Below are 22120 nucleotides of genomic sequence, written 5' to 3' on the forward strand. Positions count from 1 at the left end.
TTATTAGCGAAAAGTACTACCGAATGGCGGAGAGCATTTACGAACGAAAATGTGGATTCTGCTCCAGGTGTCCGCTCTGACAGCTGCTTTGCGGCCGCCAGTGGGGCTTGTGATAAGAAGCCAGTGTCACGCGTAGTTCTAGTATCTACCTAAATTACACGTTATATTTGTTTGCAGCTTGATCGAAAGGATGAAATAAATTGAACGTTTAAGCCCAACAGAAAACGTGGACGAAGCAAATGGACACACACAAGTGTTTATCAATTCGCTTCGGTCGTGTGTGCTGTTGTGCTTGAACGTTCATCTAAATATTTGACCAATCAGGCCAGACCTGTACGCTTTAAATGAATGCGACCAATCCATTAAAATGCTTCACTTCCCCTGCAGCTTCATTCACCTTTCCTTTCAACTGCTTTTTGATCAGACAAATTCCTTTTGAAGGTGCCCTTGGGAAAATTCCAATATAAGTTTCTGTAGGCGCTATGCTAGAATTATAGGTCCAAAAGCAAAACGTACAAGTCCCATAGACACTTTGGCTGGTCCGGGAGCTTCTTCTATAAGGGCAATACAATGTTCTACAAGACAAATGACATGCTTTATGGGTCCCAATTTCAGCAATAGAAGAAGTGATACAAACTTGTAGTGGACAAATAAAATGGTTTGTAGGTTCCAATAGATGATATACAAGTTGTGAGCATGATATAAACTTGCATTGGTAGTATTGCCCGGCGTGAAGCCCACCGAACAGACCCGCGAAATGGCAAGAATGAATACACAAGAGAGAGAGAGAGAGAAAATTATGCAGAGAAAGGCAGGGAGGTTAACCAGAGGTAGTTCCGGTTGGCTACCCTGATGAATGCACAAAAGGTTTCGCTTTAATAAAGGAATTATGCGCTCTAAGCTGTATACTTTTTTTGCACTGAGAATAGTTTGGTAGCGTTTGTTGTTTCACTGCGCAATTTCGCAGAGAACGGTGTTGGCCGCCAGTACATCTGCAAGGGCCCTAGTACGGATGGGGCTCTCTGTAGGCCACGATTCGGTACACGATTGCCGTCCTATGTGTGGGCTGTTTCGCAAGACAGCAGCAGCAGCCACTGTCAGCAAAGTCCGATAGGGTTCGCCTAGAAAATTACGCTTTAAAATGAACAGTTCATGCACCTTTGTAAAACAACCCACTTTGGTACACAGTTTTCCAATCTACGCCAATGCACTTATAAGCTAATCGACAAATGCAGGCTATCAGTGCCTCAGGTGTATCGTTTCATAGGCCAATACCGGCTATCTGTTTTGTGAATGTGTCAGGTCTGTTTCATAAACCAATAAACCTATACAGGCTATGAATTTTAATAGTGTATCGGGTCTATTTTTTCGTAATCTAACAAGATGAAACCAATAAAATTTGAATATTGCAATTTTTCCTAGAGCGGCACCGAAAAGTACACTACCCACACAAGCGTTGCTACCAACCCCTGTACTGTTAGTAACGGCGCTTCCATGGCGTCAAAAAGAACGTACAGTAAACCATACCAATTTTACAATTTAAACTTTATAATTTGTTCTAGTGGAAAGAGTCGGGTGACCTTGCCTGATTATCCAGAGTACCTTCTTTATATATATTTGTAACATGTGTATATTTCTTCGTTTACAATGCTAAAACTGTGAACTAGAGACAGCCATGAACTCTGGTGCTTTGTTAACAAGATAGTTTGAAAGTAACGTCCGATTGCTCGAAGCTCGCTTCAACTCATCTCTGGATTGCAAAGGCATTGTACTTTGCCTCCATCGAGAACCTTCAAGTTTCTTGCCCTCTTTTATTACTTACCAGAACTATCAAGCGGCATCACACGTGTAGCACTTTCCCGCAGCAGCAGACGCTTCCTGGTTCCTCCACCCAAACTCAAGTTCGACCAGAGCCTGCCTTGCCCTAACATCACAGGCTTTCTATAGTATGCACATCTCGTACAAGCGCCTGTTTGTGTCAAATAAAAAATACGACGCAAAAAAAAAATGGTTCTGTGAAGAAATCATTCCTCCTACTGCATGTATACACTCATCTATGCCTGCGAGAATATTGTAATACGGTAAGTTCGTGCACTTTGAAAACGCACCAAAACGCCGGCTTCTCATCACACCTTTGATTGCAGTGTGCTTCTCCAAGGGTCAGCAGAGAACCACAGTAAACTAGTTTAGAGCGGTGAAAGGTATTCGTTCAAAACTCTGTTTATATTTATCTAGCGGTCAAGAATATTTCGTTACTAACAAATAATATGTAGGCCAACTTTCTCTTGAATTTCTTGCCCATACCCCGGCACCGGCATGTCACAGTGACACGTCATAGATTAAAAACATTGCTGGCTCTCCCGTAATCGAGAGTATATGTAGGCATGAAATGGAAACCGGCAAAGCAGATTGGTTGGAGATGTTGCTAGCCACAATCTTAAAATGGGTGTAGGGCCCGTTCGCAACGGCCCACCACACTACACCACACCGCACCACGCCATACTGCGCACTGGTCCATATGGACGCTGTCCAGCTAGAAGAAAAGCATTTGAAGGAGGCGACACAAAACCCGCGCCGCGGTACTCGCGGACCGCTGGCGTTCAAAAGAGCACAGGAAACTGTCTCAGCGCCAAAAGAGAACAGTGAAGTGTATGGTGCCCTGTATTTGCCTTTTGAACGTCGCCTGTTGGAAATGACAAATAGAACTTGGTGTACTAGAAGCTACAGCTTGAGGGATATTGTGAACAAACATTAGGAAGAACATGGGAGCAACATTTTTTGTAACTGTTTTGGGCAGTAACTGGCGTATGTAATGCGGTACTGTGCAAAGGGTTGGGGGCCAGAGATCGCATTTTCTTAAGGTTTGTCTGGTTGCCCGGATGATCTCGTTCTCGCAACTTGCCCGGACCTTGCCCTCTGGCTTCTGGCTCAAGGTCACTTGAAGGTCGCTGACAACGGTAGCTCTAAACATTCCATGCTTAAAAACTTCGATCGCGCATCACAGGGCACGCTTATCTACATAGCGTCAAAAGAAACGCGTTTTTGTACACACCACCATTGCGAACACAGGAACAGGCTATTTCAAATGTCTCGAATGAACTCCGATCTCGAAGATATAGCATGTCTGAAGTGCACAGCACCCAGCAGGCGCGCCAAACCGGGCAGGAGAGGCAAATAAATCTTCTCTTTATTAAACCCTTAAATTTCTGCTCGCTGTCATTACGATATTCCTTTATACTCACTTTCGGAAGCTATAACGTGACGCCCTTTGTACCGGCCCTAGAGCAGCTGTTCATATAGCTATTCGCATCCAAAAAAGAGCAATACTATTGTTTCGCGACTGCATCGGCTGCAACGTTCGGTGACAACCTAAATTTGAGAACAAAGCAAATGCCTCGCGTGAGCGGGGGGGGGGGGGCGGGGGGTAGTAGGAAGAGTGCATAGACCACTACGTGGAGTGTGTTTTCCGTGTAGTCTCGGCGTGGCGTCGCCCGACGTCGGCGCATTCATTTCAGGCCCTTAGATAACGACGTTGTTATCCTATGCCAAATGCGTAGCGTGATGCAACCACGTGGTTAACCATGGCTGTAACTATTCCGATTTCGGCTGGGATCCTGCTCGAAAGTAGGCTGTCCAAGTCGATGCAATGTTAGAACCTCCTAAGAAGATCGCAGAGGGCGTCTTCCCCTTTATCTTGAATGTCAGCTTTCGAATAACAGCGCTGTTATACGGGCGATATTGATTAATCGAAAGTGGTTTTTATTCTGGAATAAATAAATTTCTATGAATGAGTGAAGGATTCACCACAGGCGACTGGGAAGTCAGAGGGGGCGTATCAGACTTGTACCTTTGATCAGTCGATATCATTCAGTCATGCATTGTACAAAGTGCATTTTCACTTAGTTCAGGAAGTCCATAAAGGAAGTCCATAATTGAGTGCCGATCTTCGACAGAGAAACAAAATGAACAGCGGTAAGCATAGAAAGGTATAAGCTAAGATAACATTATAACTAGATCCAATAGGAAACAGACAAAAAAAAAAGAATTGTTAGGAGGAGCTTTACCTCCGGCCCTTCTCAAGGGCGTTCTAAACGCAGAAATGTTCTAATTATAACTGCTAAACGAACTTGAATTAGGTTATTTGCATTTAAAACGGCAGAATATCTTGCGGCATCTATAGCATCACGTAAAGACGGCATATTAATAACAATTCCTCTAAAAGCGATAGCTGCTAAGTATTGAAAGTACACAAGGAGCTCCGACGGGGATATTGCACAAGAACCAGCATTTCGGGTGAGAGAGCAATGAATTAAGGCACGGACGTGCGACGGGAGTGTTGCAACTATATGTGACTGAAAACAGCATGCGCTTCGATGGACGAAAGGACTCGTTTGTATCTACGCACAGATGTATGTAAACTATAGTGCGGAACCATTCTTCTGGCGTGACACTCGTACCCTCATCTCCCCGCGTGTCTGTTCCCTTCCCCACAATCTTTCTCGGGTCGAGGAAGTCTCTCTCCGGGGTCTTCGGGCCGGGGCGGGCCTTACACCAGCCATCACTTGTGCTTGGTATCAACCATACGAAGACATTATCCAGAGCCCGATTTGCTCTGCTGCTGCGTCTGCAGCGCGGATGTTCGTACTTTGGACGTTCCCTGGGACAAAGGCAATTCTCGAAAGTGTTCTTAAAAGTGGGGAAGGGAACAGTGATCGAGTTGAAGACTATGAAAGATTAACTGTGGGCAACAATTTTTAGTTGCAGTATCTCTATGAAACGGGCCTGCATGATTACATTTAGCTCCATTATGACGTTATGCCACGTGGCAACCCAAGTAAAAAGATTATTCTTCCCGTAGACATGCACATTATCGAGAGTATACACATCGCAGAGAATTTATCGATTATTCATGTAATTAATTATCTAATTTATGTAATATCTTACTTTACCGATCTTCCGATTAATGCTCTTTTTCCACAGCGAGTATACGGGCGGCCATGTGTAATTCATTTCAAGGAAGTAATGATAAAATAAGCTCATCGTGATGCAATTTTCGCGCTCGCTTTTTCATTCAAAGGAATTTTTCAACCTCGATAAGGTTGAGTCAGCCAGGATTATTGCCCGAAAAATAAAAAGCAAGATATGGAAGAGCAACACAATCTCGAGCGTTGATATCTTGAAAATTCTTTCGTAAGGCCTACAGCTGACATTACCCAGAGTAACGTTTGCAGGAGCGCACCATAAGTAACAGTGGCACCAGGCGTCATGTTAAAGCATGTCTAACATGAGCCTCCATGGTGATGTGGTTGAGTGTATAATGTCCCTGTAAGTTTACACAACATCCATGCTATGTACCTCTAGACCTAAAGAAAAGCCTCCGTGCCTGCACGGTACCATCCTTGCTTTAAGTATAAAGGGCGTCGGTTTCCTTCAAAATATGAAAATGTGTGTCTTTACAAAGGTTGCCTTGTCTGTAGTGTCTATGGCTGGGCACGAGGTCGCGGGTTGGACTGCCAGCTGCCACGGCTGCATCTCGATGGAGGTGGAATGTAAAAAATCTGAGGACATCTCAGCAATCCTTACGAGTCGTGAATGTGAAAACACTAATGTCCAACTGAACGCCGCCGAGCGGTCTTTAAGGACTCCTAGCAGGCAAGCAAGCGCGTTGAGGCGCTTGACCGCAAATTCGGTGTACTTCGATCCGTAATGTCATGCTACCTTGCCCGACTTCCACAGAATCTAATGGGGACGCTCCCTAGTAAGCCGCGGTGATTTCGACGTCACCGCTTTCGTCACGCCGGGCCTGGCAGTGGAAATTTCGGTCCAAGTAGAATGACGTCATAATGCAGAGGGCACACAGTTCTGGCTTGGCGCGTTTTGATTTGTCCTTGCCGAGGCGCAGTTAGAACGCAGGCGAGAGTTTGCGTGGACAAGGAACGCACGGATAACACGGGCTTCCGAGAGCCAGAGTGACGTGACGTGACGTGGCGTCGCGGTGGTGCCTCCTCCCCTCACGAACACTTGGCGCGCTATCGCGGCCGCAGGTGTTCCCTTTCCCCTGCCTGTTCTTCGTCGAGGCGCGCTCGTTGCGTGGCGTCGCAGCCAACGGGAATTCAGGTGCCGTTTTTCGCTTTTGCAGACGACAAACTAAGGCTTTTTCGCTTCAAGGGCCATTTGATGCTTTCGCATCAAAACACTCGTGCCCCGAGCATTAGGTTCACGTAAACGCTAAAGAACCACAGGTGGCCAAAGTTAATCCATGGCCCTTCGCTTCATATGCCGAGTATTGCTTTTGGACATCAAACACCATCAGCCAGTCAAATATAATGCGTACGTCTTTAACAACACTTGTCACCTCGTTATGTGGACCGCAGGAGGAGTATTCGTACTTTCGGCATTCGCTTGACGCCGCGGCACGGATTTTTTCTGAAGCCCTACGTAGGTGATGCGTTCTCGGCTAAACCGGTTTTAGCAGTGTTTCAGCGCTCTTCAATATGACCACAAGCGATCGACGGGCGAAAATATCACCGCGCGCAAGACAGTGCATGAGCAATCACCCAATATCGACGAAAAATATGCGTGATTTCGCGAAGGATAAGAAACGAAAGAAGTTGTGGGTGAAAAAGGTGTGGATTGGGTAGAATGCGAGCGAAGAAATAATTGTGTTCAGGGCGTATTTCAAGAAAGAAGCCATTGGGATAATCTTGGTTAGTGTGCCGAACGTTGCACCGTATGCGGCGTTTGCGTTAAGCTTTTCCTTTATTTTTAATTTTTCTTTGGGTTAGAGTGATATACACTCGAAAATGAGCGAAAACGCCGCTAAATGTGGCCAAACGAAGGCGTCATTCTTTCAAAAAAAAGGGGGGGGGGGACAATGCAATAAAGAACTTGCGCTGGATATGCTCGAACAAGTAGATGCCAGTCCGTCGTGATGTCGGACATATTAGTAGCATATTGGCGCTGCGACAGCGAGGAGCCCAGAGCTGCATGCAGTGCGCTGGCTGCCCACTGCTAGGTGACGTAAGCAGAAACGTTACAAGCAGAACGTTGCCTCGAGGGGCGCCGCCATGGTCGTGGCTTTGCGCTCGCTGCAGCTTCCCAGTTTCGCTTTCGCATGCTCTCATAGCCGAAATTCGTCGTGCCGCAGTTCAGGCAGGTAATCGCAATTTTTCCAGGTCCAAAAGTTGCTATGGCTCGTACGCAGAGTTCACTTCGATTTCCCGATTACGACGAGCCCGCTGAAACTAAACATTGAAAGGCTAGCTAATAGTTTTTTGTTAATTAATGACTAATTACCCTGCATCACCCGTCATCCCGTGGTCGCCACCGCTGACGGCATGCGTCCGAAGGAACCGTTCATTTATTTCAAAGCGGCTATTACTAAATGTTATTTAATGTATTCGTAGAAGCACTCTGTATAACGTGATCGGCGTTAATTGAGCGCAGTCTCGCGTTCGATGAGACACCTTTCCGTTTATTTAGAAAGGGCAAGGGATGTGCTGAACGACAGTATAGATAGATACTCGCGGGCCGCCTGCTTCTTGAGACGCGTGTGTTTCCATGACGCCTCCATCTAGCCCCGCCATGTCGAACTTCGCCGCGCAGTTCACGTGTAGGGCTGAAAAGTGCGAATACATTTTGATGTGCTATTCTCTTTAGTGCGTAGTTTCATTCCATGGCAGTAGTCGTCATCATCCTCGATCGTGAGCACACTTTTCTCTTATAATGTTGGCTCGGTACAATTATTTGTCATGCCCGGTAGCCGGGACACGCCAATTGTGTGTTGTGGGTTCGGTTCCCACCTGCGGCAAGTTGTTTTTTCATCCACTTTAATTTCCATTAACTTATCGTTTCTTTATTTCATTTATTAAGCACAAGTAATTTCCCCTATGTTTTCCTTGGTGTCCGTGTTTGTTGGCTTCTTATGATTGAACAATCAAACGCTCTCCTCGTTCATAGGTGGTCACTTTTGTTTGCTTGAAAAACGAATGACATTGCCTACGCTGAGCGGCTTGTCTTATCTAATTGGCTGACAAGAGGCGAGGAGCACGCTCAAGTGGAGAGGGATTTGGTGGGGCCAAGCCACTGCACTGAAAATCGACATCCGGAAGAAGGTATGGCCGACGTCTGCGATTGGTCCGCTTTCCCTTATTTAACTCGCGATGACTGGTCGAAAATCGCGGTGGCATGCAACGGAAGCTAAAGAATTACGCCAAAATGTATCCTCAGCAAGGAAGAGTTGGCAGAAAGAGGTCGTAAACGTGCCGAAAGTGCTCGAAAACGTTACACGGTCAAGCAAAAAGCTTTGTTATACGCAAATAAACCCGTGCTCTCCCGGCAGATGCGAGTAGTGAGTGCCTCAGCGATCGGCGGTAGCCATCTTTTATCGCTTTCGGAACGGGGCTGCCTGCGGCTATTCAGAAGAAACTCAGTTTTGTTCGGTATATTAATGCACCTTTAACGTGTTCACGTCACTTTGACGCGGTGAGTTTTTGCGGTTTTGTGACGTCGCGTGACAGGCAGGTGAAGTGGGTGCAGCCCGAAAGCCTTTCACCAATAGCCGAGGGCTAATGGCGAAAAGGCGTCGAATCAGAAATAACTATTTTGCTTTTGTTCGGCCAGATCATGCATAATCAGTGTGCACACGTCATATCAGATGGGGAGCTATCGGAGTTTTCGTGGCGTCCCGTGACAGCCAAGTGAAGTGGGTGGTCCAAAATTAATATACAAAATTATATACCAAATTGGTGGTCCAAAAAGTTTTAACCAATCGCGTAGGGCTGATTGCACAAATGGAATAGAAAAGTTTGGAATAGTTTTAAGTTATAGCGCCCTTTGTTAACTTAGCTTATATGCTTATGTTTACAAGTTTATACGACCCAAGGAGGTTGATACGACCGATAAAACTACTGTCCTTACTTCGTACAGCTGTCCACAAGTTTGCTATCACAATCGATGCTGCGCCTCTCGGGCGAAACTGGGACTTTTTAATGAAGAAACGCAGCATTACTGAATGTACAATAAATGAATATTTAATTACTATGTAATTGTGATGGGTCATTATATAAAATGCACAAAGTTATTCCCCTACCTTGACTTGCTTTCTGTATGGAGTCTCCAACACCTTGGCATGAAATTATGCAAAAATTTCGCGCATGCATCAAAATTACAACACAACAAAAATAGATGTTCATACTTAAGGGATATAAGTAAATAATAAAGTTTATATTACGTTATTTTTCTTTTTATCTTTATAACCATCATATTGTAGTCGTCATGGAAAGCCCAGTTCAGAGGATGACTAGTTTGACGCGATCGCATTTTGCCGCTGGCAACAGTGAGGGCTGACAAAGACGTGTCGTCAAAGAGGAAGAGTTGGAAGCTGCTGTTTATGCCAAATCGCCCTGGTAAGGTACCAATTTTTCCGTGTAATTTAAACACGTAGCGAACAGTTTATGTGCGTCTCAGTGCCAGAAACATGTTTGTTTCCTCTTCCTAGTACATTTCATTTAGTTTCACTCGTCGGAATGCAACAGTAAAGAGCACGTCAGCTGCCGTGCGACTAACTGAAAGAAACTATTTGCTTGTAGTGCTGTTTCCTTTTGCGCTAGGTACTATGACCGTCTTACTAACTATCGTTTGCATTTTGTCAACATGACAGTCTTGCTGTCATGACACTGCGCTGCGTTCAGTCACCGTGGCGTACGTGCTTGCTACGAGGAATGTAATTGCACTGAGGTGTTTACACGTCCCGGCTATCAGCTGGCTACACCCGTGACTTGTTTTCTTCGTTACACCACTTTGCAGCGCGATGAATGCGTATCACTCGTCAGGAAATGAGGAAGCGAGCAATTTTGCTCAGATGGATTTGAGCGGCAAACTAATTATAAAGGCGCAGCTGGGCGACGACATACGCCGCATTCCAATCCACAACGAAGACATCACGTACGACGAGCTAATACTTATGATGCAGCGAGTGTTCCGAGGAAAGCTTTCCAGTAACGACGAGGTCACGGTGAAGTACAAGGATGAAGGTAAATACAGGTGTATCATTTGCTCCGCCTTGATGGGTGTGTCTTGTCGACTGCTGCCAACATTGACTTTCGGTTATGACTTTTGCAGATGGTGACCTTATTACCATTTTTGACAGCTCGGACTTGTCTTTTGCCATTCAGTGCAGCCGGATACTGAAGCTAACAATATTCGGTTAGTCTTTTTCGACATTGGTACCTTGGCAAGTGATTTGAAAGATCTCTCTGACCATTGCAGTGAACCAGCAACCAGTTCCATTGGAGCCAGACGAAATTAAGCACCTCAGGAAAGAGCTGCAGGAAATTAGGAATGTTGTAAACCGCCTGCTGGACAGATTCGAGCCCCGTCACTTTGTCTCCAACAGTTCAGAGCCAGAAGACAGTGCGGGTAAGTCAAGCTACATGTATTGCTGTTTGTTGTTCGTTCTTTGACAGTTTGGTTAGGGTTGATGCTTTAATAAGCCTTCCCTATCAGGAACTGCTCAACTGAAAGCCGCAAATGCTGTCGCACCAAAGGAGTTTGACCCACTTGCTTCCAAACAGGCGGCTGGTGATGAGCCAGGTGCACAGATGAAACCCAAAGGTATGTAAAAAATTGTGTAGGTTAAAGTTAATTACCCAAACTAAATAATGGACGATTATTCTCATGGAACATTCACTTTGCTAGCATTATGTATCCATTATTCTTCCAAGTGCAGCCTCTACTCGGCTTTTCGAAGATGTTGATCATGGAGGATCACAAACCACTGATGTGGCAGCCACACCGGTGTAGTGGATTGAAGCCATACTCATCCACTGAGAGCCATGTTTCCTGCATGATCTGCACTTACAAGCAGTCATTCCATTCAACCATTCTTTTTTACTTGAAAGTTCTAAGGATTCAACACAAGATAACAAGCTGCTTTGATGGTAAATTAGATTCGGAGACACTGTGTTTAAGAAAAGCAACATTGGATATGGACTCCTCTAAGTCAAGGCTTGTTCTTTGTAGAATGGTGGAAGAAAATGATAAATTTGTCACTATAGATGGCTTAATCAGCCTTATTTGGTACACAGTGGTTCTGGGTTGCTACATTGGAACGACTGGCACATCAGTTTTGTTATTTTGCTGATCACAAGCTGGGATTATTGTGATGTCACTTGTGTCCCATGAGGACATGCTGTGCTTGGTGCATTTGAACGGCCACATTTGGAATTCCTCAGTCGCCATCCACTAAGGTACTTGAGAATCCTTACCTTGATTACAGCGTACATGGTTATCTTTCAAAGAAAAGAAAGACAAAATTTACTGCCAGCATTTGCTCTTTCAAAGGTGCACCGACAAATCTTTTCACACCTCTTATTGCTTTATAAATAGCATCCATTTCTGTAATCACTTTGTCACATACGCACCTCGAGCATGCAACAAATCAAGAATTACATAATCTTTTATTAGAACCAACTCAACACTTCGCCAAAAGGGAGTGCGGCATCAATCGTGTTAGGCAGTTTCTACTTTGTTATAGCGCAAGCTAAACGACAGACACAGAAAGGCACATTTGGCAAGCACAGTTAGGCAGGGCTATTTTGCGCCTTGCACAAAATCTGAAACGACAGTCATTTGATAGCCCTGTCACGTGGTTCAGTTAGCCCCTGTGCAGCATTCGCAAATCACACCATCGTCATTCCATCGAAAGCAGAACTGTGGGCTCATTGAGAAGATAAAATGAGAAAGGTTCTCCGCATTCCGACAAGAGTGACAGCAGAGGACCACATTTGTGTATTATTGAATTCGGAGAAGCACAGAATTAAGGAAAAAAGAAAGGATGAGTCCACATTTTCTTGCACTTTTCTCATAGCCACTAATGCTACGTGGGCATTAGAACATTGTACTGCATTTGGGACCTGCCCAGGTCAGAATAGAACAGGTATTAATGTTTTTTTGCAGGAATACAAAAAAATCAGTGATGCCATCGCTGCCATGTTGTGGTCCATATACAGTGATAAAGGGCTCTCACAGAGTGACAAGCATAAATGGCCAACTGCAACGAAATTTAATTTTTTCTACGAGGGTTGAACCAGAAATAAGGTTCCCAAAGGGCTCCAGCCACACGGGAAGGTGCGAGGTGAAATCTGGCAGCACTGCTGCGCGCGGCTGTTCCCCCACTCTCGATTCTCTCCGGTGGTGCTTCGCTGTGCTGCTCATGCTTGCTCAGCAGCCATCCGATATGGAGGTTCCCATTGTTGATCCTGCCAAGTGCAAGATTCGTTCCATAATTCGCTTTTTGCATGCCAAAGGGATATTCATCCATGGATATTCATCATCAGTTGACAGAGGTGTATGGTGACAAATGTATGTTCGTTTAACACATCTGAAAGTGGTGCAGAGAGTTCAGTGCTGGTCGGAAGGAAGTTCACGATGAAGAACGGAGTGGAAGACCATCAGTTTCAGAGGCTGTTATCGAGGTGGTCTAACGTGAAGTGCTTCAAAACAGGAGGATTACTGTCCGTTAACTTGTTGCCCAGATTCCTGGGAGTTCTTAAGGTACAGTGGAAAAAATTTTTACTGAGAAATTGTGGTATCACAATCGTGCTCGATAGGTACTGTGATTGTTGACATCAGACTACAAGGAGAAACGCCTTGACTGTGCTCGCCAGTTTCTTCAAAAGTGTCGGGAAGATAAGGAAGGATTGTTGGACTCTATTGCTATGGGAGACGAAATGTGGGTGTTTCATTTCACTCCCAAAATGAAACAAAAATCCAAACAGTGGCGTCACCCAGAGTCACCAGTCGCAGAGAAGTTCAAACTCCTGCTGGCAAAGTCATGGCCAGTGTTTGTTTTTTTCGGGATCGTATGGGGATACTGCTGATAGATTTCATGGAACGTGGGACAACAATCAACTCGGACAGTTATTGTGCTACACTAAGAAAGTGAGGCGAGCTATCCAGAACTGCCGGCGAGGATGACTAGCAGCCGGTGTAACACCGCTTCATGACAACGCCTGACCTCACATCTCGCATCAAACCCAGGAACTTTTGATAAACTTTAAGTGGATTGTCATGCCCCACCCACCATACAGTCCAGACCTCGCGCCTAGTGTTTATCACTTGTTCCCAAGTTAAAGGAATATTTGGGTGGTGAACGCTTCCGGAGCGACGATGAAGTCAAAGAAGAGGTGAAATGCTTCCTCAGCGGGTTGGCGGCAGAACACAGATATCGGAGCACCGTCTACGAAAATGTGTGGAAAAAGATGGCGATTATGTAGAAAAATATAGCAATGTTTCATCTTTCTAATCATGTAAATTTCTATGAGAATAAACAATGTTGTCTATTTATAAAATTGATGGGAACCTTATTTCTGGATCAACCCTCGTAAATTTGTTTAAAGAGAGTGGTGTATACCACTGGAGCAATCTCGGCAAAGCTGCCAAGCAGGTACTTGTATAACCCCTTGTTGGCAGCCTTTAAACTGCATCTAAGTAGACGACGTGTGCACTTAGTGGTTGCCACTGTGAGCTTTTTCAGCGCGCCGCTCGCGCTACCTTATCTCAGAGGTCATACCATGGGGCTGTGCATTCTAGGTCATGCATCACTTTTTGCGAGCGGTAATGACAGCTTTCTTTTTTTAAGTTCCGTATTAGAAACAGCTATTCTTAGAAATATTTCATGACGCTTCCACTCATACATCAAGCGTAAAATTTTGCATGGAGGCTCCTCTGTATATAAACCAAAACTAGCCTTTTTGCACGGTCCAAAATTTCATTGCAGTTCGGTTTTTAAATGAAAAATAAGTTCTCATTCTGTGAAGGTGAAAATTTCTGGTTTCATGTTTTTCTGATTGCCACAATTGGATGGAGGCTACATTTTTCTCATAAAGAAATTGGGTGTACATTGGATTTCTTTAAGAGCGTTAACATTGTTTCTACATTAATACCATTGGGAGCTCTGATGTCATTTCTACGTTAGTTATCTACTTTGAACCCGTGTGGATTGGATTCAGGTTAATTGGGTAAATATTGCCAAATGTAGTAGTGATGCGTTTGGGCATCTTTCATGTTTAATGCCTCTTCTTTAATTCAACTTGCCTGATAATTGGGACATTTTCAACGGTTCCATCAAGGCTGAATTAACGGAAGTCGTCCGTAGTAAACTTTGCTGCCAAGCTCTCATGCCATGATTTTGGCACTGTATACAGTGAAGCTTTGATATAAAGAACATGGATATAGCAAATTATTGGATTTAAAAAAGTAAATATAAAATTTACCTTTTCTTTTTTAATATCAGCATGTGTGCTTACAATGAATATCGAATACAACTAAGGTATATTTTTGTTCACGATAACAAGGTTCAGCTGTAGTAGCTTGAAATAGCTGGTAAAGCGCTGCAATTGTACTCCTGTTGCAGGTGAAAATGGCCGGGTGGGCACTCCAGACAGCATCTCTAGCCTGGATTCAGCCGCGGCCACTCAGCAGAAGCTCCATCTGCAGCAGCAGCAACATCAGCAGCAACAACATCAGCAGCAGCAGCAGCAACACGCGCATCTTCAGCAGCAGCAGCAGCATCAGTACTCTCAGCATCCTGGTCATCCTGGAGTTGCATACATGGGACCACCGGGGGCACAGCAGCCTTACACACCTCAAGGTTGGTGGACCTCGAATAGCTGGGAGATTTCCTCATGAAATTGGTGCCCAGGTATCTCTTCCATTTCTATTGCATGTCGACTTCATGACGACTATACAGTCGCCGACCGTTTATTCGGACCTCACGGGGACTGCGGATATGTCCGAATAAACAGGTGTCCGAAAAAGCAGATTATGAAAAAAAAAATGAAATCCTTTATTTCCACACACTTATTCGGGCTCGGCAGTAGGCTTGAAGAAGTCGTGAGTGCGCCGTTGCACGCTGTTCCGTTTACGCGCAATCAGATAAGCCTGAATCTCGGAGAGGGTCGTACCACAGAGGTCGTACGGTCACTATAGGCGGCTGAAAGCACAGTCACTGCTTGCACACGCTCCGTGTGCGACGGCAGCATAGCACATGGTGCGTCAACTTCCGACTCGGTAATCGTCCGGCGGTGCAGCAGAAACCTGACGAATGATCTCGCCGTCGTCGAGTTCTGCGCATGTCAGTACAGCAGTGTCAGCACCTGTGAAACTTTCAATGAGACGGTGTCCAGAATCGCAATGCAACCACTGCGCAAGTCTCGGCAGAACATTTTCCGCGTCGGTAGGGAGCACATCGGAAGGCGACAAATCTTAGGCCTCCCGGCACCCGCTTGCCGGCATTCCGCAGCGCAGTCTGCGCGGGCACTGTCGGCGCCATTAGACACTTGACGAGATGTTTCCGTATGCCGCGTTGGATCACTGAAACCTCGACACAGCACACAAAGCAAACACCGCCGTGCCGACACCAGTCACACAAACGAAAAAATGCGGCATGCTCGCAGCGTCGTGCGCGAAGAAACAAATCAGCTGCTGGATTGTCTTGACATGGCTTACTAAGCTGAAACCGGAACTGCTGCAGAGCCACTCTATCGAATATCGAACCAGGCAGAAACGATGATGATGAGCGGGGATTTCTAGTAGCGCCACTTCGTGGGGCAGCAAGGAAGCTCCGTTCAAAACAAAAATGGCGTTCAGCAAGTCGAACCATGCACCGGTCAGAGTTGGTGCATGGCGCTCTCGACCGAGTTGGCTCAAGGAGTGTCCGAAAAATCAGACGAGAGGTTGCAAGGTGTCCGAACTTTCGGCAGTTGTTATACATTATGGTCTATGGGGAGAATGGCGGTGCCGCGAAGCTGACCGAATAATCGGGCATGTCCGAATTTTCGGAGTCCGGAAAATCGGTCGGCGACTGTACTCATTATCATATTGGTAGATATTATATTGGTACTATACATATTGGTACAAATTCTGGTGATAACTACACTAGTCTCATTTCCTTCAAGAATACCAGTGAAAAGGTGATTTTACCTGTCATTTACTTTAAACATGCTAAATAAGGCATATGTTGTTTTAGTTCTTTGTTTTTTGTATGGCAATGTCACATTTATTGCTATTAAATTGTAATTTTCCTCCTAGCCTGCAGGACATTGCAGTGCAATGACAACGTATGCATGTGACAGTAAACGCTAGTGAACACAAGCCAGCCAGAGCTCTCACTGTCAGTGTTCCATAGCAAAACACGGTAAGTGTGTCTCCTGCCACACCTGTTTTCAGTGCTTGACTGAGACGCAACAATAGCCTAAGCAGCGAGAGCCTAAGTGGAAGAAAAACAGATGTGCAGTTGGCCACAAACATTCGTGGAACACAGGACATGTGCAGAACAAATTTCTGCTTTGTTAAATAGACACTGACAAGAAAAGTAATCTGAGCTGTGTCAGTAAGTTATCCTTCTGGAGTATTAAATTCCACTCTTACTGTTAGAGGAGGCTTTGTCAACCAGAAAAGGCGTGAAAATGAAAAACAGGTGGCAATGCTTCCTTGAAGTTTGCACGGCACCTTACCATGATATCGTGAATTCAACCCTTGTGGGACCGTAAGATTTGGGTGAATTATTCGAAAGGTTGAATTAACAAATGGCAGCAAACTGAATGAACTCACATATATTTTGTTGCTTTAAGTAGTGTGTCGTTACCAGACTACTTCACTACAGTGTTATAATAACTGCACAGTCAACGACCTATTTTCGGACCCTCTAGGGAACGTAAAAATGTCCGAAAATTCAGGCAGTCCGAAAACATGAATGCATGTAAAAAACGCACTTCTTTATTTTTTTTTTCTCTGATCTAGAGGTAAAGGGCGAAGTACCAGGCTTCCGAAATCCTGCCAAAGCATCAGTGAAGTGGCTGTAAAAAAACGCATTCAAAAGCTCTGTATGCAGCCGACTGCCGGTTTATTATGTACATATGCATCGTCGGGCAGCCGGTTTTATTGCTGCAGTGGCTTGAAGAACTTGTTGATTGTTGTTTGGACGGCCTTCCCGTTGCATGCGATCATATTCACCTCGATCTGAGCAAGGGTCATGTCAGCACTGTACACCTATGAAAGAGTCAACAGTGCTTGCGTCAAGTCGGCGCTTGTAGGCGGCGCAGGCATTGGCGCCTCATTTTCAACATCAGAGTCTTTTGAATCCCCCACAACCTGCCTCCTTGCTCCATGCCAAACTCCTTGCTCATGACAGCCTGCGATGGGGCGCTCACGACTTGCTTAAATAATGGCGGCTTTCTTCTCCATCGTTAACCGACGGTACTGCTGTTCGTGCTTCGATGCCATTGGCGAGGACGACGAAGGCAAGCGAAATCCTCAAGTTGTGAACAGTGGAGTTCGCAGATGAGCATTGAAGCACCTAGGCCTGGTGTCACAGAGCACACTTGACGCAACAACACAGCCACACACCACGCTAGCCAAAACGTGGCCTACGCATATGGCCTACGCAAACAAATGAAATGGCGCCGCTTCGGAAACTCTGCCGGAGGCGGAAGCAGAAGTGCGGCGAGGAACAGAGCCAGTGTGGCCAGACCAAATCGGTGTGTGACAGCTAGATTTGGCTAGTTGTAGTTTAAAGCGGTGATATGCTTCAGCTGCTAGTCGATTTCCTGCGCAAGGGTGCTGCGCGAGGACCCAAAGGACCTTCCATCGCGTCAAAAAGTCCAGAAAATTGGACGGCGGGGGGGTTTGAGCGTCTGAAACTTCAGGTGTCCTTATACATTGATTCTATGGGGCTCGTGCCGGTGCCGCGAAGACGTCCGAAATATCAGGCATGTCCGAAAATTCAGTCGACTGTATATGTCACCGTCGCTCAGTGGCCTACTGATCTCAACACTGTCGTCGGCGCTGATAAAATTCTCAAAAAAGACAGCCCAGGGCACAGTACAAGTTGTAGTGATCACTGCAGTACAGGTTTCTGCCAACTCCGTCATTGGCTAAGGAAGCAGTATCACTGTCTGCAGAATTGCTTGTGTTTTCAAGCTTCTTAGCAACCGCTGCATACGTAAGGAGGCACCGGATTGGGATCAAATTAACTGAAGTACCATTTGGCATTTGAAATAGCAAAGTTTTTTACGATAGCAATATGTGGTTTATCGCCAGGTTCTTCCAGTGTGTTCGAATTAAGTGAGAACTCGAATTAACACGATTTCGAAATAATGAAAGCCGACTGTACAAGTTGTAATTGTAGGACCACAAAAAGGGGGAAAAAAGTTTTACCTGCATATAAAATAGATCAGGAACACGTACTAAAAATTGTTAGTACATTTCATTATCAAAGCCAGGATGGCTCTCTATCCACCCTCGCTTTCCTTAGGCAATCCATTGCCACAGAAATCCAACCTCAAGTGAAGAGAATCTGTGCTGTCCATAGCATTCTATATTCTGCTCACAAAGTTTCACAGAAGTGCACCTATGTAATGAGGAACCGGGCGCAGCTTATAGAAAGGGTAATGTGGAGTAGAAAGCAAAGTAACACATGCATTTCAAACTGCAAGTAGTGTAAAAGGGCTTCACGTAAGCTTGTGTTGAAGGACAAGGAGGATCGACGTGGGTAGCATTGCGGCACCATGCCTATAGCAATCTTATGTATACATGACTGTTCATTTATATTATTGCAACCATTACTTTTTCTCCATAGCATTTTGCTGCAGTGGCTAAATGCTCGTTGCAAGATGCAGAGGGCATTGTCGCTTTATGTAGGCGTAGACTGCGAAGTCCACCTAGATTTCAGGAATGGATCTTTTCTGGGATCTCGGTAACTTTGTCTCTTTCTGCTGCATGCAAAATGCACTTCTTTGTGTCGATGATTCCCTGGCCACTCCCTTCAGACATTTCAAATACAGTTGCAGACTGATTTTGCAGACTCCTAAAATTCGGATATGCTCGATTATTCGGTCTGCTTCGCGGCACTGCCATTCTCCCTATAGACCATAATGTATAACAACTGCTGAAAGTTCGGACACCTTGCAACCTTTCATCTGATTTTTCAGACACTCCTTGAGCCAACTCGATCGAGAGCACCATGCACAGACTCTGACCGGTGCATGGTTCGACTTGCTGAATGCTATTTTTGTTTTGAACGGAGCCTCCTTGCTGCCCTACGAAGTGGCACTACTGCAAATCCCCGCTCATGATCATCGTTTCTGCCTGGTTCGTGGCCACTGCAGTTCCGATCTCAGCTTAGTTAGCCATGTCAAGACAATCCAGCAGCTGATTTGTTTCTTTCACCGTGCATGACACTGCAAGTAGGCCACGTTTTTCATTTGTGCGACTGGTGTCGGCATGACGGTGTGGTGATGTTTGCGTTGTGTGCTGTGTCGAGGTTGCGGTGATCCAACACGGCATACGGAAACATCGCGTCAAGTGTCTAATGGCGCCAACAGTGCCCGCGTAGATTGTGCCGGAAAATGCCATCAAGCGGGTGCCGGGAGGCTTAGGATTTGTCGCCTTCCAATGTGCTCCCTACCGACGCCGGAAATGTTCTGCCGAGACCTGCGCAGTGGTTGCATTGCGATTCCAGACACCGTCTCATTTGACAGTTTCACAGCTGCTGACACTGCTCTACTGACATGCGCAGAACTCGACGATGGCGAGATCGTTCGTCAGGTTTCTGCTGCACCGCCAGACGATGACTCCGAGTCGGGAAAATGATGCGTGATGTGCTAGGCTGCCGTCGCATGTGGAGCGTGTACAAGCAGTGACTGTGCTTTCAGCTGCCTATAGTGACCGTACGTCCCTCTCTGAGATTTAGGCTTATCTGATTGCGCGTAAATGGAACAGCGTGCAACGGCGCATTCACGATTTCGTCAAGCCTACTGCCGAGCCCGGAAAAGTGGAAAGTGCGTGAAAATAAAGGATTTTTTTTTTTAAATTATTAGTCTGCTTTTTCGGACACCTGTTTATTTGGACATTTCCGCAGTCCCCGTGACGTCCGAATAAACGGTCGGCGACTGTAGTCACACCATGACATGCTTGCGGGTAGTGTAGGAAGTTGAAGGGGCCCGAACCACCCCTTGGAGGAGGAGTAAATTTTAATGAAAAGAGAGAAGGAGAGGTCGGCCTGGGAGGGCATGTCTCTAGCCTGCTACTCGTCACTGCGGTGAGGGGAAGTGAGAGATACAGAGAAAAGTAGGTGGCAGGTGATTATGTTATGGTACAACGAGCTGCTATATACTCATTCTCCAATACGTGGATGCGCTTTGTAGACACAATAGATGCAGGAGTAACGCTTTTTCACACAAAATGTTATAGCACAAACACATTTTGCACTGTCTGCACGTCTCACGGGTTTTAGAAGCGATCATATTACCCATTCTCGCGTAGAAAGTTGAAGAGTGACTTATGGTGCGTTGGGCATGGTCAACTCTTCTCCACGCACCTAAAATATTTTCTTCCAAAAGGGATGGGAGTACAAACAGTCAACACTAGACTTAAGTATTCTTCGCTCGGCCGTGCTTGGCCACGTACATATTGAGGGCACACGCAAAGTATGTGAGCTAGTGTCTCAGGCGTGTGACAGACACTACAGTCATGGTCCCGCTCTTTTCCAATCTTGTGAAGGTATCGGTGAGCGTACACCAAACTGAGCCATAATTGATGGTTGAGTGCTTCTTGTCCTCTCCGTAACCAAAGTGGAAGCCAGATTCGCAAACCAGTGTCAAGTCTATGGAGGCGCTCTTGCTGATGTTCAGGGTAGCCCCATTTTCGTGCCATAGATGTTTTGAAGGGGTATGTAGCAAGGCATTGCTGTGATACCGTGAAAAGCTAAGTGTTATGACTGATCATAATCTCATAATCGTCCCATCGTGTGTGCCTTTTTTGCCTCTGCATCAGCTTGTTCACTTCCAGCTATTCCACAACAGCTAGGAATCCACTGGAGCATGATGGTATGCCTGAATTGAGATGCCTCAGCAAGCGGAGACATGATATCATAAACCAGAGGACTATGTGCAGTTCTGTGATTCATATAATTACTGATGAGTTGCAGTACTGGTTTTGAGCCACAGAACACTGTCCATTTCTCGAGGCTGTGTTACAGTATGCAGCAGACTGCTTCTTGAACGCTGGTTACCTCAGCTGCTGTAGACAATGTTCCATGTCCTATCTTGAACTGTTGCACAATCCCCATTCCAGGTACCATGTACAAACATGCCAACTCTTCAAATTTTCCATAAAATGTACAATTTTCGAGCAGTCTTACGATTTTGCGAATCTTGCTTGAAATTTCACGGAAAACATTTTATTTGCGAAAAAAGTGAAAATGTAGTGAAACTACACCCTGGTACCTTGCGCCGCCACGAGAGGGCAATACATATGCGTGGTATCATCATCAGCAGCTGCAAGGTTGTAGCGACTTCTGTCGTCTACTAGGGGTGTTATGAATCCATATCCAAAGCTCAGTAGTGCTGATAGCGCCTCTGCAAACCTGTTGCCGTGCTGTTGCTTTGTACGCGCGGGCACGCAGGTTTGGACTTCAGTCAGCTTCAGTCACTGCAGTGTTGGCCTCGTCTTTTGTGTGACTAGCTGCCGCGATGGACGCAGTGCGACTCCGGCCTGTAGCGGCTTCACAGTGCAATGGCAGGCTCGAAGCCCCGACAATACTTTCAAGTGTTTGTGAAATCCTGCACGGCAGAATTTCCGTGCTTCTGTCGTCGAGGAAAGGGGAGAAGTTCGAATTCTGCACCACATGTGCCTGTGATGGGAACATCTCGCATGGTGGCAAGTCTGACATCAAGGTCCACATCTCTTCGAAAAAGCATCAGGGATGCGTGCGAGCCACGGACAGCCAGCCAAGTCTAGCAAGTTTTGTATGCAGCAGCAACGACCTCAGTGTGATTCGTGCAGAATGCCTCTTCGCGGCGTTTTTAATTGAACACAACATCCCGCTGAGTGTCGGCTATCATGCCGGACCACTTTTTCGGAAGATGTTCCCCAAGTGCGAAGAAGCGGAATGCTACATCTGTGGACGAACAAAGACAACATCAATTGTTCAGGAAATGGCCGCCGACACGGAGACTCCTTTGCTGGATACCCTAAAACAGCAAGTATTTTTGATTGCTGTGGATGGCAGTAACAATAGGGACACGCAGTTTTACCCTATTGTTGCGACATATTTCGT

General features: G+C 45.8%; 1 protein-coding gene across 1 annotated transcript in view; it reads left to right on the forward strand.

Moving 5' to 3' along the window:
• Positions 1-9269: 9269 nt before the first annotated feature.
• LOC135897147 (protein TFG-like) overlaps positions 9270-22120 on the forward strand; it is a 29803-nt gene continuing 16952 nt past the window's right edge. Inside the window, exons 1-6 of the mRNA XM_065425709.2 lie at positions 9270-9407; positions 9808-10034; positions 10123-10206; positions 10270-10419; positions 10507-10614; positions 14417-14653. Of these exons, the coding sequence (XP_065281781.2) occupies positions 9812-10034; positions 10123-10206; positions 10270-10419; positions 10507-10614; positions 14417-14653 (802 nt within the window). The 5' untranslated portion in view covers positions 9270-9407; positions 9808-9811. The remainder of the gene's footprint in view (positions 9408-9807; positions 10035-10122; positions 10207-10269; positions 10420-10506; positions 10615-14416; positions 14654-22120) is intronic.

The sequence above is a fragment of the Dermacentor albipictus genome, chromosome 5 (genome assembly GCF_038994185.2).
Source record: "Dermacentor albipictus isolate Rhodes 1998 colony chromosome 5, USDA_Dalb.pri_finalv2, whole genome shotgun sequence".
Classification (NCBI taxonomy): domain Eukaryota; kingdom Metazoa; phylum Arthropoda; class Arachnida; order Ixodida; family Ixodidae; genus Dermacentor; species Dermacentor albipictus.